The following is a 16,650-nucleotide window of genomic DNA, read 5'->3' as shown; positions in this document are numbered from 1 at the left end:
GATAAGAATAAACTTTTGCCTGTAACTCAGCCCTAGGCATTGATCGTAAGGAAGCATCACCTTCACATTAAACGGTTTAAGCAAGAAGTGGTTAAAACATTTCATAGTTTAGAATTTTCATACAAAGGAAAGTGCTCTTAAATATTTGGGCTTAGTTTTACTGTCTGGCCATGTGGAGTGTTGGGGGTGTGTACTGTTCTCTGGCATGTAGGCTGGCACTACAGTAGTTTCTTTGACATTGTCGTGTCTCTCAGACGTCCTATACTTATCATAGAATTTGGAGCTCTGGACACTTCAGTCCTCACTTCCGTGTCTCCCTCCATACGATTTTGGCAAGGTGGCTGACTTATCAGGTGACGGTGCTTGTAAGCCTGAGTTTGATCCCTAGAATCCAGGAGAAGATGTAAGTAGAGTTCTTGTCCTGCCTTTCTTGGGAGGGTTTATTATGTCTAGATGTTCTTGCAGCTCCCTTTTACTTTCCTAAGTTGAGGGTGGCACTGTCTCTACTTTTAGAAATGAGTTATCAGTCAGTGCCTTGTAGGCATTGACAGACAGGCGGTACTCTGCTGCTGTTCATATGGCTAAAGGTGCCAAGTGAGTCTTCACTCTCAAACTGTAGTCTGTCCTGGCGAATCATGGGGAAAACCACTGTGGGAAGAGAGTATAACACAACCTTGGGAAAGTCCAAGGAGCTAAGGCACTGTAGTAGTCCTTACAGTAAGAATTAGGACATGGGCTCCCAGCACCCAAGTCTGGAGATTCTGTGGCCATAGACTTTATCATAGTTCTGCTGTATTCCATCCACTTACAGTCCACTAAAACTCAGTGCTCTGAGCCACCTCTTAGAAAGAGTAGCCATATCTGTGTGAGTTTTAAAAGTGAGGCCTTTTTTCCTTCATTTTTGAAGATGAAACTATAAAGCCACGTTTTCGTTGTTTAGTGTAGATATGCATGTGTTTGTAGATTTTTTTTTTTCTTTCCTGTTTATGATAGGAGGAAAACGATACTCGCTTTTTTTTTTTTTTTTTTTTTTTAAATCCTTCAGACATGTATGTCTGGAAAGTAATTTTTTTTTTTTAGAATTATTTATTTATTTTATGTATATAAGTACACTGTATCTGTCTTCAGATACACCAGAGGAGGGCATCAGATTGCATTACAGATGGTTGTGAGCCATCATGTGGTTGCTGGGATTTGAACTCAGGACCTCTGGAAGAGCAGTCGGTGCTCTTAACCACTGAGCCATCTCTCCAGCCCCCGATACTCGCTTTTATCTCTGGCAGTTCTTGTGTTTTTCTCTCTTTATGGCATGCACATAGATATGAAGGCTGCATTTTCCAAGGTTGAAACAAAGTATTGCATTTGAATCTTTTTCTGTAACTCTGTCTGTGGCACTGGAAAGCTCGCAGGCTGTTTAACCTGGTTCCCATTTGGCCTGTTGGCGGTGTGCTGTGCATGTGAGTAGAGGAGAAACTTAGTGTGTTGCTGCTCCAGTTTATCGTGGCCTGCTGTGTGTCCGAAGCTGAAGTGGCCATGTTTAGGGGGAGTAGAACGCTGACACTGAAGGGACACAGCTCAGCTGTTTGGCCTAGGAAGGGCCAAGCTCACTGGAGGTGACTCCGTATCTGAGAATTCTGGAGCCTTTCTGTCATCAGTGCACAGTGGAGACTGAAGCAGAAACCAGGAACATCACTCGAACTATTACTTTACCTGGTAACATGTAATCCTTTTGACTTTTCACAAGGTACCACCCTGAATGCCACCATCTCCTCATGGGTTTGTTTTGGTTTGGCTTTTTACCAAAGATATATTAACCCAATTTAGTCTTGTTTTCTTACAACATTTCTCATTGTGTCCATTGTTGGTGGTGACAGTTCCGAATGGACGGCGGTGTGTTGCTTAGGCCCTGTGCATATGTAACTGCAGGTCAGAGCCGGCAGTCATTAAGGCAGAGCAGAAACTGGCTGCCCCGGTGCGGTTGGTACCTCTGAAAACATGTAAATATTCCTTTTTAAAAGAATGGTCTAATTTTCCAGTTAAGTTGGAGATGATTGGTGTTTATTCAAGAGGTAAATCCTGACTATAAATAATAATTTCTGGCCTTTAAGTATCACAGTATAAGTAGACTAAATCCCTAATGGTGGAGTCACATTATTTTAAAGTTGGTGTTTTACTGTCATGTGATCCTGGAAATCTGTTTGGAGATGAGGGTGGCTCAATGCGTTTTTTCCAGGATGTGCTTCTATGAAAACCCTCTTATCATCCTATCTGCACAAGCACACGGCAGTGCAGTGAGAGGAAAATTACAGAGGAAAGAACTGTCTGCTGTTCTTTTGGCTCACATGGCAAGGTTGGAGGCCTTTGACCCTTATTTTATTTAAAGCAATCAAATATTTGGTGACACTTCTAAAAACAAAAGGTTTTATTTCTAATTTTCCCTGTTTTTCTTAGTTCAAATTTTTTCATTATTTTAGTCCTGGCGATTTGGCTGAGCAGTTTTTACATCAGTGACTCAACTTTGAAAAGTAAGCACTCAGTAGGAGGTACTATGGAGTGAAAATGCGTGTGCAGGGATGGTCAGCTCTGCAGATGTGTTGAGGAATTTTAGTTTAGCTGTGGTATTACCCTCTGCCTTCAGCTTGTTACAACCAGACACACGGGATGACAGGCAACCATTCTTGTTCACACAAGTACAGGCATACATCTAATACGTGAGGTTTCTTTTCCTGAGCTCCACCTGGGACCCGTGACTGTAGCTAATGTGTGACTGCAGAGACATTCTGGGCTAGTGAGATGGCTCAGCAGCGGCCACAGCATTAAGCTGCCCCAGCCTGCTAGCCGGAGTTACACTCAGACCAGGTACAAAGACTCATGCAGTGTAGCATGTCTGTAATCCCGGCACTTGCCAGTGACATGGAGAATGGAAATGGGAGAATTTGCTCACTACACGTGTTCATCACCACGCTCAGTTTTGTATTGTGCCATGGTCCAAACACAGGGCCCGGTGTATGCTAGACAGATGTTCTACCAACTGAGCTGTATCCCTGGCCCTGGAAGTTACTTCGTTGTTTTATTTGGTTTGGGTTTTTAATGTAGACTTTCCCTTTTCATTGTGTTTCAAATCCATTTTGATCCTAAGAGTCAGGGCTCCTTAAATACACTGCGCTGACCCAGTTGTCAATGCTTTGCTTTTAACCCTGCTTGCTACCAACATGATCCCTGCCCCCTTCCTGCCTCTGTGATCCTGAGCAGTTTATAACTGTGGTCACCCCAGTAACGTTCGTGTCTTGCCATTTATTTTCTGCCTTTAGTCAGTGCACTTTGATTGTTTCTTTGATTTGGAGGGCATTTGATTAACATGGTATACAAACTCCCTAGCATTGGTGCTATTTTTTCTTGCTATTACCTTCCTTATTGTGAGCTTAAATGTCTATATTTTTCTGCTTGGCCCTTATGTCTCCTGTTCTTCTGATGCCTGCTTTTGCTGTTTGTGCAGCATTCATTTATTCTGGTTTTGTAGGAATGAAAACGAAATTATTTTCTTTCATGTTGCTAATGATTCTGGTTTCCATTCTTCTTCCTTCACTTTACTCCAGGTCCAGGCTCATTCTGAGCTTCTGGCTGACATACTTAGTACTAACTTTATTGCTAGAAATGAGTACGCATGGAAAACCTTGTCTCTATCCCTCTTTACTTCCTCACAGCTATGCTACTTCCGGTGGGAGTTCTGTGTCGTTTCTGAGACAGGGTCTCACTGTGTAATCTTAGAGATCTCTAGCTTGCGTAGGGGAGAATTTCTGTGTTAGGTTATTGAGGTGAATGGCTCACTCTAATGCTAGACTGATAAAGGATCAATGAACCCAGCAGTAACATTCATGTTCCTCTGCTTCCTGACATTCCAGTGTGACGAGCAGCCCCAAGTCCAAAACAGAAGCGCTGGCCCTCCTAATTCCATGGTCATCACTATTTCTGGTTCAGAATAAGCCTTCTTTTATGGAAGTCTCTCTTGTGAATGCTCTGTATTGTCTCATTAATCTCTGAATCAGTGATGTGCACAGGGACTGAAAACTACACACAGAAATAAGAAAAAAACATTTTAATTGATATGGATTCTTTTAAATTAATATATCTCTAATTCTTAAATTGTTTCTTATTTGCAGAAACTTTTGAAAATTACCTTTACCCTTGGAACTGCCCTTTCCTAAGTATTTGGCATTGATGTGACTAGCAAACCACTCAGTGTTGATTGTGTTGTTAAACTGAATTCCAGGGTCTGCATCTTGGAGCTGGTAGATTCAGGTAGTAGGTCTTCTGAGGTAGGGAGGACTTGGCCTGTTTTCTAGAAGAGGTGGCCGTGGAGATTCTATTCTATTCCTTTCAAGTGGAACATCTTGGTGTGCTGTCTGCTCTTTGAATGAGTGTTGGGAGGTGGATATAGGCTGTATATGGATGGGTTCAGATATGAACTGTCTCTTTAAGAGTTCTAGCACATTGTGTCTTTCAGAGAAATGGTCCATTTCATCTAATCAGCAAAAAGAGTTTTTGTTTTTTGTTTTTGTAGTGAATATCCTTGAAGTTAAGTGATTTCTGTCTTCTCTACTTTCCAAAGTTTTGATTATGGAGTTAGCAGTTTTGCTTTCTTTTCAGAAAGCCAGGTTTTGGGGGTGTAGTTCACTTGCTAGAGTGCCTGGCTAGCATGCTTAGAGCCTTGGTTCCATGCTCAGGGCCACACAAACAGGGCATGGTGGTATTTACAGGTAATTACATGCCTGTGCACTCCAGGGCTGGAGGCAGGAGGATCATTTCAAGGTCATTCTCTTCTGCTCTGTAGCTCAGAGATTAGTCTGTGCTAAAATGAGACCCAGTCTCAGCATTAGGACCTCAGGCCACTTGGTCCCATTGATTCCCTCCTTCCTTAAATGTGTGCATAAATATGGAAGCCAGAGCTCTGGGCCATCAGTGTGTGTTTCATGAGTAAGTCTTTGTATTATTTGGGTTGTGTGTGCTGGGATGTGTGTGTATGACGACAAAGGCCAGAGCAGAGCGTTCGGTGCTCATTGTTAGCTGGCCTGATGAAACCTGGACCACTGAGCCATCTCTCCAGCCTCTGCCTAAGTTGTTGAGTCGGGGTTGGGCTGGTCTGCCAGCCTCAGGCTCCTTACTGCTGGGTGTGCACTCAGAATTCAAACCTTCATGACACATAGCAAGGCCTTACTTTCTGAGCCATCTCCCCTATTCCTTATTTCCTATTTTTAGGTTTATTTTTCTGTTGTAACATTTCCTTTTTCTTCTAGTTACTTTGAATTTTATCTTTTTATTCTAGTGTCATAAATTACTAATTTTGTGTCTTCTAATAATATTCAATTATTTCAGTTCTTTCTATAAATACAGTTTTGTTGCCCATTGCAAATTTTGGTATTTTATTTTTATTTAATTCATAATGTTTTAATATTTCTCTTGAGACTTCTTTGGCCTGTGTTATATTTGTAACTATACTAGGCTAGAGATAATTAGAGTGTTTATTCAATCCTTAGACTTGTAAGAAAACAAACAGACAAACTTAATCTCTGGCAGACCGATGGTACTTCCCTAAAGATATGACTCATCTCCATTTACCTCTGTTATGAGGATATGACCCTTTCTGAAGCAGGACATAAAGCATTTTAAGCAGTTTCATTTGAATAAAGGAAATCACATGAGACGAGACAGCAAGGGCAGAGGAAATAGTCTTGTGGATACTGAAGGAGCCTTGGAGGCTAGTGTGCCACATCCCACCCCCATACTGATCTTCCAGACCTGGAGCGCGTGTGCTAATCACAGCTTATCTTGCCTTAACTTTGTGCCTTCCCTGCCCCAGGAACACAGGGTAGAGTTCTTTTCAGGAGAGTCTCACATCCCAGTAGATGCCGTTGTTCAGTCCCTTGCTGCATGCTGTCAATGTTGCTCGGCAAGCACTCTGCCCACTCAGCTACCTATCTGGCCCTGGCAAGCCATTTTAGGTAGAGAAGTTTGCTGTTGAGTTTGGTAAGGCATCTTTTATATTCAACTGAAAACCTTAATATTTGGTCTAAAAGTGTGATTAGTAACTACAATTTTGCCTGTTTTATTTTAATCTACTCTTTTATTCCTGGAGTCCCTGTGTGAAGCTTGGATGTTAGGCCTGGCTTCTCTAATGAAGGACTGGGAGCTTGCCTTCTCTAACAAACGTCTGCAGTGTGTGAGCTCCACCCGGACACTGAGCTGCTTCCTATTTTCATCAGGTCCAAACACAACAAAAACAGCAACAGAGTCTTCCTGTGTGGCCTGTGGCTATCAGATCTGCAGGTTGTTGATGCTTTTCCAACTAGGGACCATAAGCAAACAAGCCCGGCTACAGGGAGCTGCACCCTTCCTGTCATGGATTGAATTTACTGTGGAAAAGATTTCGGAAATAGGTTTCTGACAGTTTCAAGTTGTGTTTATAAAATGTTACAGGGCGAGGTCTTCCTTTAACTAAAACTATTTCCTATCTGATGTCCAACTGGGCATTAAAGACTTTTTTTTTTTTAAATTCCCTCAAGTAGACACTTAGGTTACTTTCAATAGTTTTGGTTATTTCTGCTTAAAAGAAAATGTATTGCAGTAAATAATTTTAAAACGACTTGAAACCCCTAATTTCAAAAATTATTTTATTTTGTATGTATGTATATTACGTTTGCATGTGCATCTGCATACTGTAAGATGGCATCACAAAGTAGTGAGCTGCCAGGTGGGTCCTGGGAATTGAACTCAGGGCCTGCAGGAGAGCACTGAGTGCTCTTCGCTGCTGAGACGCCTCTCTAAAATCCCAGAAAAGACTTTAATAAAAGCATATACTAAGCAAAAAAAAAAAAAAAAAAAAAATGCTGGTAACCTGTGACAGTCACGGTTTCAGTGTAAGAATTTCAGGATGCTTTTTTTCAAATGCAGATTTTTAGCCCAACTGTGTTCTGTGATGGGGTTTAACTAAGAAGTAAATTGGCATTTAAGACTTTGTAGGGTAGTTCAGTGTAACATTATCTTTATCTAGTGCATCTGTTATATGTATTTTTTAAAGCCAGTAAAATGCAGGCCACCCACAAAGGAGTCCTCTGAGGCCTGTGGTTGGTGTGAGAGGAGAGTGCTGTTATTGTGTAACAGTGTGTTGGCGGCTACCTCCACCCATCTCAAACCTGGTGAGTCTCTCCCTAGGACTGTTGGCTTGACTTGGGAAGCATGTGCTATAAGGCCAGTTGTGATGTTGTCTCAGTACAACATGCAGTGAGTGTGACTCATAGTCTAGACTGTTTCTGCTTGGTTTGCAGGATACGAATACCAGCTCCATGTCCTGGAAGCTTCAGGACAAACTGGAACAAGTGGTTGAGTTGATCAGGATAGCTTTCAAGCAGATTTTATCATATTAGAAACGTGTGTGTGTGTGTGTGTGTGTGTGTGTGTGTGTGTGTGTGTGTGTGTGTGTGTGTGTGTTTTATTGCTAACAAGGTGATTTCATTACTGTATGAGTGTGTTGGTATATGTGTGTGATGTAAGCATACATACGTACATGCTTGTGGATTTCAGAACAGTTGCTTCTCTACCACGTGTGCTCAGACTCAAGGTCCTCAGGCTTGGCAGCAAGCTGCTTACTGCTCACAGACACAGGTTTATATATTCTACTCTGTGCCATGTCATTGTAGAGCTTCTGTTTTCTTCAGTAAATCTCTCTCTCCCTCTTTCCTTCCTGTTTGCTATGGGCCTCAGGCTGGTCTTGAACCTATTCTATAGATCAGGTTCTGCTGTGAGCCCACACTAGCACAGCCTCCTTTGTGAGTTCATTTCAATACCATGATAACGAATTTATTAAAATTTAGCAACCCTAAGTTCATTGAGTCCTTAAATAGCTGTTTTTAAGCAGTCAGAGCATTGCACAGCCTGATGTCCCAAGTTCGGTTCTGCAGAACTGTCCCTGCCTGCCTTACTCAGTGTGTACAGACACATAAATATTCGTACGCACAGATTCATTCACACTCAGTGCGTATACACACACAATTTAGCATGGGGGAAATAGACATTTTGTGGACAGTATATATTTAATTTCCAGTGATAAAGCTTACATATTTTGAAATAAGAATATACACTTAAAATCACACATGTGTATATATCTGTTTATGTGCACATGGATATAGTGCACTTCTGTGTGCATATCTTTTGTTTTGATCCTGTTTGGTGGCTTTGGTTAAATATTTGTAAGCAAAGTGCTTCCCTCAGATAAATGCTCAACATTCTTACAGTGTTTTGTTGTATTCCAAACAAATTTGAATTTGTTGATTGGTTGGGATTCAAAGACTCTGAAGTTCGGAAACTTCTTCCTATGCCCAGCCTTTGTGGGTTGTTTGTTTTGTTTGTTTGAGACAGGGTCTTACTATGTGGTAGTTCTGGCTTACATCAAATTTGTATTTGCTATGTAGACCAAACTGGCCTTCAACTCAGATTCTTCTGCCTAAATGTGTGGCCAGCACGCCTGACAAACCTTTCTTCACAGATGAGTGATTTTTTTTTTTTTTTTTGCCTTAATTTTTGCCCTTGCCTTCTTTGCCTAACCCCAGGGTAAAGCCTGTTTGCGGTCTGCCTTGTTTCAGATGTCTGTATGTGCTTATTCAGCTGTGCGTGCACATCCGAGGCGGCCCCCACCAGTGGCTGGGCTGGTATTCGGGAGGCTCACCTGTGTTACTACGTCTCCCTTAGAGATTTCAGCAGCAGAATTCTACCGGCTCAGCCAGCCATGTGTTTAATTAGTTAATTTCACTCATCTAACCAAAATGTGTTTCACCATTCTAGGTTTACCGACAAGACTGTGAGACTTTCGGGATGGTGGTGAAAATGCTGATTGAGAAAGATCCCTCGTTAGAAAAGTCTATCCAGTTTGCACTGAGGCAGAACTTACATGAAATAGGTGAGCGCTGTGTTGAAGAACTCAAGCATTTCATTACTGAGTACGATAATTCTACTCAAGATTTTGGAGACCCGTTTTAGAAGAAGTAGTTCCCAGGTCAAGAAAATTTTTTAGAATTTTTTTTTCTCCTTGGATTGTGTAAATCCTTACTATTTTGTGATGAAGAGAAATACTTTATGATAGCTGACCACATTTCTAGTATTAAATAAACATCTTCAATAGCTTTTAAAGTATCTTAATTAGAATGTTTCCCCTATGTGTAGGATATTCTACTCCATCTTCATACACTTCCTCTAAAAATAATGTTATATTAATCTTCAAAAAAAAAGCAGTTCTGGAGAGCAGCTTCTGAATTTAACTCATGTTCCATAGTCTTCCGTGATATTTTAGGATAATAATCTTGTGTATCACGTAAAGATTGTCTGTGCGTGTTGATTTCTGTACTGCAGAGTGCTGAGTACTGTCGGGACTTGGTATTGTTATCCTACGTTGTCAGCAGAGTCGGCACAGTTGGTAAACATTCCCCACCACCTTCCGATTGGTTTCATAAGGCACTGGCCGCCTATAGGTGAGGAAGGAAAGGCAGGATATCAGGGCAGAGATAGGAACTATGGTAAGAATTTGTGCAGGGAACTTGCCACCCAGACACAAAGGAAGTCTGACTTTCAGGGACTGAATGAGAGGTCACAGGCCATGTGACAGACATGGACCAAAACAAATGGGTTACTTAAGTTATAGGAGCTAGTTGGGAACAGGCCTAAGCTATAAGGCCTAGGCATCCATAAATACCAAAACGTCCCTGTGTTATTGTTGGGAGCTGGTGGGTTGAGATAGTCTGATATTGATCATTGGGTCTCAGGAGCTTAATCTGGAGTTAAGATTCCAGGTGGCAAACGATAGTGGCACTGTTAGCATTTTGAGTTGGTGATGTCAGTATGCTGTCTTAATGGATTAGAACTTTGCTATCGTACGATATTTGCTTTGAGGATATTTCTTATTCAGTATAGAAAAAAAAGCACTTGAAAATCTGTAAGGATGTATTAGAACAAAATCTTTCTCCCAAGTCATCTCCTCTACGAAGTGCTCCTGAGGCTCCTAACTGCTCTCTCTAGACAATATTATAGGCTAACAGGAGGGATACTCTGAGATGCAGGATGAATTTTAAGTTGAGATGTTTCAGAAAGCCTTCTGATGGGTATAATAAAACATTAGAATATACAGAGCACTTAAGTTTTGTTTTAGGCCCACACTGTATCAAAAAAGGGACATGACAAGGCACTCATGCTTGGGATTAAGTTGCAGATTACTGTTAATCTCCACCATCTCAGTTCTGTAGGGTTAGAGGGTCTCACTCCTCATAAGTGTCCTCAGATAATGAGAGTGAGCACAGTGAAGCCAGCACAGCAGCAGTGAGTGCAGAGACAGTGAGTGCCTCTCGCTCACTCCCTGTTTCTTCCAACATTCATTGATGCAAAATACAGAATTTGTGACATTAGGCACCTTAAAAAAATCACTGTTTTAATTACTGCCTAGTCCCATTATCTACTTTTTTTTTCCCAAGTCAGGCTCTTACAATATAGCCCTAGCTAGCTTGAATAACTCTGTGTAGACCAGGCTAGCCTTAACCTCTACCTCGTGCATGCTGGCCTTATGTCCACGTGCCATCATGCTGGGGCTCTTTGGTTTTCATTTCATTCAGTTCTGTCCTTTTCACTTTTTAATTCAAGACAGGGTCTTGCTATGTGTCCTAGGCTGGCTTCAGACTTTCATGTCCTGGCCTTTAACTCTTGGGATTCCTGCCTCGGCTTTCCTGAATTGCAAGTGTGAGCCCCAATGCTTGCCTTTGTGTTCAGTGGCCTCTGTGATCCTGTCTACAGAGGTACCCCTAAATCACTTACAGATCATATTTAAAGTAGAAATAGCAGTATGATTAATTTTAACGAGCCCTGCAGTGGATGTGTTAAAGATATGTATTATGCCATTTTGAAAATGATAAGTTCCATAGGTTGAGTCATTTTTGGTATTAAGATTCTTTTCTTACCTTTTACCTCTTCCGTGCATGTGGTGGTCAATGCTGACTCTTCAGTAAGGCTACATGTTTTTCCTTTTTAATTCCCACTAATTCTCAGCTCTTTAAATCAAGTTGTTAACAAGCATAATTATAAAATTTGAGAAGCTACCAAGGCAAATAAATTGTTCACTTGGTAGAAATTCATGTAAAAAGAGTCTTACTAATAGATTTATTTAAATGAAGGTCCAACCAGTGATCCTCTTCCCTCTAATTACACTCAGCATTTGAAGCTATGTCCAGCTCGCCATCGGCGTTGTTCTGCTAGGCTCGTCAGTGTTAAATGTTTTGTTTATTTTTGTTTTTTTTTTAAATGCCTTTTACCATCTAAAATTCATGTTTACTAAAAAATGTATTATATAAAAATATTTTTGATTCTTTGGAGATGTGTTTGTAAATTATCCATTGTTTTTCAGTATATCTAATTCCTGTAATAAGTTTTCATTGTTTCACCGTAAGGCCTTGATGATCAATATGGGGGAAGCAGATACTGTAAAATGCAAAATAAAGTATCCAATACTAAGCGATGAGCTTGTGTCTTCTCATTTTTCCTGTTTCCTATGACCGACGTGGAAGCATTTTCACATATGCCTGCATAATGACTCCATATTCAGTCCACCTCGCAACAGCCAGCGAGAGCTTGGAGAAGTGAGGTGCTGTTAGCTTGGATTGTTTCCGGAGTTCTCATGTTACAGAAGCCAGTCCTTACAGTGCCTGGTACAGTGACGCTCGCTCGGTGATTATAGAGCTGAACTGCAAGATTGGAAGTCGTCTGCCTGAGCTGTCACTCCTGCCCAGCAGTCACCTCCCTCTCTGGACCAGTCTGGTTCACAGCTTGGGATGCTGTAGGTACCCATGCTTGTCAGCCTAAAGCTGACTTCACCTTTAAGTGAATCGTAACCGCTGGGCCATGAAGAGATAGGATTTATGTGGGCTGAGAGGTATCAGGAGTTCAGAAGGAGGGAACGCAACGATGCAAGGTTAGTGTGTGCCTGTGTGACCAAAGTCAGTTTCACTGCTGTGATGAGACATTTTTTTTTTTTTTATGTTGTGATCTTATGCATATGAGACCTTAGTTCCTGGGCTCTACTGATTCTGGATCTGTGGTGAAGCGTGACTTCATGGGATGGAGCATGTGGCAGAGCAGAGTTGCTCGATCCACAGCAGCTGGGAAGAGCATCGGGGCCAGAGGGAGAAAGAGGGGTGGTGGCAGAGAGGAGGGAGGGAAGAAGCTAGAATTCAATACCTGTAGGCCTCTTCCTTCTCCTGAGCCTCTAGATACCACATTCAGGGAGTGTCTTCCCCCTGGATGTCACCTTTCGAGAAAGAGCTTCACAGACATCCAGAAGTGTGCCTTTCTGATAATCTCCTAGGTGCTTCTCAGTCCAGTAAAGTTGACAGTAACAATCATGACTTTGTGTGAAGGAACCAAGACTGAAGAATCGAGCTGAAGACTTAGAATGTGGAGCTCTGATTGTGTGCGCACAAACATAGGGAAGAGACGAAAGGGGGACGGTCTCTCTTAGTGATGGGGAGACCTTGAAACCCCAACCAAGCACAGAAAAGGTCTTGCAAGAAAACTCACCCTTTCCCTACTCTGCTTGTCTGAAGTTGGGTACACATTATCTGCAGAGCTTGCCCGTCAGCTCAGAGGTGCCTGCCGCAGCACACCTTCTTCATGTGAATTAGCTTGTGTTAAGTATATAGAGCATGCGTCCTTATGTTTCTCATATATACTTAGGTTACTCTCATACATCTCCCATTTTTACAGAAGCCCAGATGAGAATTTATATACAGGAGCACGGACACCTTACCAATGGCAATACCAGCAAACAAAAACCCCGCATCCATCAGACTACCTGTTAATCTTGAGACTCTCATGAGCCCCTTGGCACTCTATGTCAAAATTATTTTTTAAGTTTTTATTTTATGAATGTGAGCACACTGTCGCTGTCCTCAGACACACCAGAAGAGGGCATCAGATGCCATGACTGATGGTTGTGAGCCACCATGTGGTTGCTGGGAACTGAACCTCTGGAAGAGCAGTCAGTGAGTCATCTCTCCAGCTGGTGTACTCACTTTTATGTGGGTATTCAGAGCCACTTGAGGGCATGGCCAACCTATAAGACAGTGTCACAACAATCTGTCCTTTGGCTCTTTACGTTCTTCCTGTTATCCGGTCTGTGATACTCTGTCATCTTCGGGTGGGGTGACCTCATGGCTTTGGGTGTCTTCAGTTACCACTGACCCCTGCATAGAGCAGCAGTTGATCAGCTCTGACACTGGTGCTGATCTGCGGGCAGTCCCCATGTCATTTAGAAGGTGATGAGGTAAGTGGTTTCATTTAGCAAAACGTCAACTAGAGTTTCCCACTGGGGCCTGTGACCTCCCTAGACATTAGCTTTGTCCAGATTTGTGCTGTTTCCTTCATAGAAGTTATTCTCAACACTTTTCCGCTTCTCAAGCTTGGGATTGCTTTCTTCTAGCTTGACTCTGCGGCGGCTTTGTTGAAACGTTTCTCAAGCCATACCCATTCCCTGCCGCTTTGAGCTGTTCTTAATCTCTCTTCTGCTACAGGAGTCTGTACTAACTACAGACTATTCTTTTAAATGTGTTTGTGTGTGGTTATGTACGTGTTTGCCCACCGAGTTCCAGAAGTGTGTCAGATCCCTCGGAGCTACAGAAGCATGTATCCCCCCACCCCCCCAAACATTCCCATTGCAGGTCCTGGGATCCAAACTCTAGCCTTATGATAGAGCATTGATTACTCTTTCTTAACCACCGAGTCACCTCTCCAGCCCTCCAACTACAGACATTGGAGATGAAGAGTAAAGACACCCCTCTTCTGCAGGACCAGGTAGGTCAGAGAATGTTAACACTGTTGCATCTTGTCGCTTACAACTGAATTTGAAACTGCAGGAATTACTGCCCAAATTCATTGATTTCTCATAGCTGTCAACTGCTTCCTAGCCCTGAGCCATTCACAGATCCTGAATGGAGCCGAAAGCCCGATACCCTTAAGGAAGAACACTGCTGAACTCTGCCAGTATTGATACCAACGCCAGTTTCTCTCCTAGGTTTGCTGTTACGCCCTAACCTCCAAGGTAGGTCTGACAGTTGTTTGGCTGCTCTTTTGGGGGACTCATGGTGGGTGGCAGTCTGCGTCATAGGCAGCCAATTGTCCTCAGAGCTGGAGCTGGTGAGAGCACAGGCCACATTCTGCTTGCCAGACCGAGGTCGAACTGATGCATGGCTTTTGTGCCCTTCCTGCCAGCTCTTGAGAGCGCTGATGTCATCCTCTCTATTCAGTAAGCAAGAAAGAACAGCTCCGGGGTAGGCATGAAGCAAGTTGCCAGCATATTTTCTCCCACCTTTCCAAGCCCAGTGGGTACAGAAAAATTCTGACTGTAGTTGCCCCAAGTTCCCATGCTCGTGATTAAGTGTCTGAACTGAATTCTCTCCTGAGGAATCTTGGAGGAAGTGCTGCTCCAGACAGGGTGGTTTCTGCCTTCCTGTTTCTTCAAAGCCGTTGATAGAAGGAACCTTGGTCCGTGTGTTGTGCTCTTGGTGAGTGAGGTTAGGGTCAATGTTTTTAAGCAAATTACTTTGTGGCAACTTGATACGGGAGCTTTTTATTGCATTTGAATACTTAATTTCACCAACTAGCATCCAAAGCTTAGCTTCACTAATGGTGGCCTGAGCAGGTCACACCTGTCCTACATCGCCAGTGCCCTCACTGACCTTGATTTAAGGGGAAGGAACTGGAGGTGTAAGGTCTTCACCAGTGCCCCGAGATTATCAGTGCACATCCAGCTGCATGTGCATTGACAGCTGTTATGGTGGAAGATGTGGCATCATAGGGTGTGCTATATCCCAGCAGGACCAGCATGTTGTCTCCCGAGCTCTTGACACAAGTTGGTGTTCTAGCTCTAGGTTATTTTTATAATTGTTTAAGGGCTTTAAAGGGTTTTCTTCCCATTAATTGAAGACCTTTCTACTACTTTAGTGTATTAGAATATACCATGCCATATTGAATATAGCTTTAGATTTATTCTGTTCAAAGTTTATTACACTCTAAGGAGCAGCTAATCCCTACTTCGGTACGTGATCACGGTTCAGCTACCAGGTGGTTTCTCTCCATGTGAAACTCTGTTCTCAGGTAATCCTTTGCCAGTGAACTTGCTCGTTCCCCACAGTGCTGAGGTTGAAACCCAGGCCCGGTAAGGAATTTCTTCTTATTGTTGCCGTCAGTGTCAACAAACCTGTCAGGGACAGAGCTTTAACACAGGTCGTTCCAGTCTGTGATCAGAATTGTACGAGGAAATAGAAAAGGTTGGTTGTCATTCACAACTGGTTCAAATCTTGCCTATGCATATGAACTCTTTGGTATATGTGTAGCTAATGTGCAACTTGAGATTATATATATTGTTACATATCGTTGTAACAATGTGATACAATGTAACCTTTGTATTTGAAAAAGAGTCTTATTTTGGTGTATCTGTCTCTGTACTTGTTTCCTGTTGATTCCTGTGACTTCTTCTTTGGAGCTATTTCAGAGAAGACCACTGGTCCTGACAGGCAGATCTGTTCGTCACTAAGAATCTGTAAGGCAAAGGAGAATGCTGAATGCTACTCTTCTCCCCAGAATGCTGGGAAGCCTCTTAAGAAGAGCTGGTATTCTTACAGCAGTATTGCTGACACTGATGGGAAGCAGGTCTCCCAACCCAGATCTCCTGACATGCTATGCCTCACTTTGTGGGATCAGCTTGTGCTGAGTGTACCGTCTTCCAATAGTCACTTCATTCTGTTGGCTAGGGCTACTAGGCTGCCTAGCAATAAGGGAACTAACTATATTCCTCTTGATAAAGATACTATGTATGCTGTCAGGGATTAAATGATTCCAGAAAGTAGGTTGCAAGCTAGTTCTAAAGTTTGTAGAATACTACCACCTTGAATATATAATGCAGCATAAGGAAAGTTTCTTACCAGCAAGCAATAAATTGCTCATGAAACTGAAAAGCTTTTATATAGCAAAGGACACTATCATTCAGGCAAAGAGGCCTCAGAAAGGAAAAAGATTTTTACCAATCTTTGCACCGCTGATAGAGGGCCAATTTCTCCAATATACAAAGAACTCAAAAGAAAACAAAACTGCACATGAAGAAAACGAATAACCCAATTTAAAAATGAAGCAACAATCCAAACTGTTCTCAAGAGATGACACACAAATGGCTGAGAAACCCTTAAAGAAAAGTTCCTCATCCTTAGTTGTCAGGTTAGTACAAATCATGACGGCTTTGAGATTTCGGCTCACAGCAGTCAGGTGGACAGGATACACCAACGATGATTTATGCTGGTGAGGAATGGGGAAAGGAGAGCATTCACCATCCATAGTGGGACTGCCAACTTATGCAGCCACTGCAAATCAGTGTAACGGTCCCTCAGGCAGCTGAGAAAAGATGTGTCTCTAAAGGCAGCTGTACCCCTCTTGAGCATATACCCAAAGAACACTTCATCTTACCACAGGGATACTTGCTCAACCATGTATGTTGCTCTGCTCATAATAGCCAGAAACTGGAAACAGCCTTGATGTCATCAGTATATGAATGAATGGAGAATTCTTTATTATTAC

General features: G+C 42.4%; 1 protein-coding gene across 4 annotated transcripts in view; it reads left to right on the top strand.

Moving 5' to 3' along the window:
* Window positions 1–11,490, top strand: part of PPHLN1 (periphilin 1) — an 84,153-nt gene extending 72,663 nt beyond the window's left edge. For all 4 annotated transcript variants that reach the window (XM_080939028.1, XM_080939027.1, XM_080939026.1 and 1 more), the window contains one exon: window positions 8,836–11,490. In XM_080939028.1, the coding sequence (XP_080795154.1) occupies window positions 8,836–9,030 (195 nt within the window). In that variant the 3' untranslated portion in view covers window positions 9,031–11,490. The remainder of the gene's footprint in view (window positions 1–8,835) is intronic.
* Window positions 11,491–16,650: the final 5,160 nt, after the last annotated feature.

The sequence above is a fragment of the Micromys minutus genome, assembly GCF_963924665.1.
Source record: "Micromys minutus genome assembly, chromosome: 27".
NCBI classification, from domain to species: domain Eukaryota; kingdom Metazoa; phylum Chordata; class Mammalia; order Rodentia; family Muridae; genus Micromys; species Micromys minutus.
The sequence above is the reverse complement of the archived record's forward strand: the minus strand, read 5'-3'. Positions and strand labels throughout refer to the sequence as shown.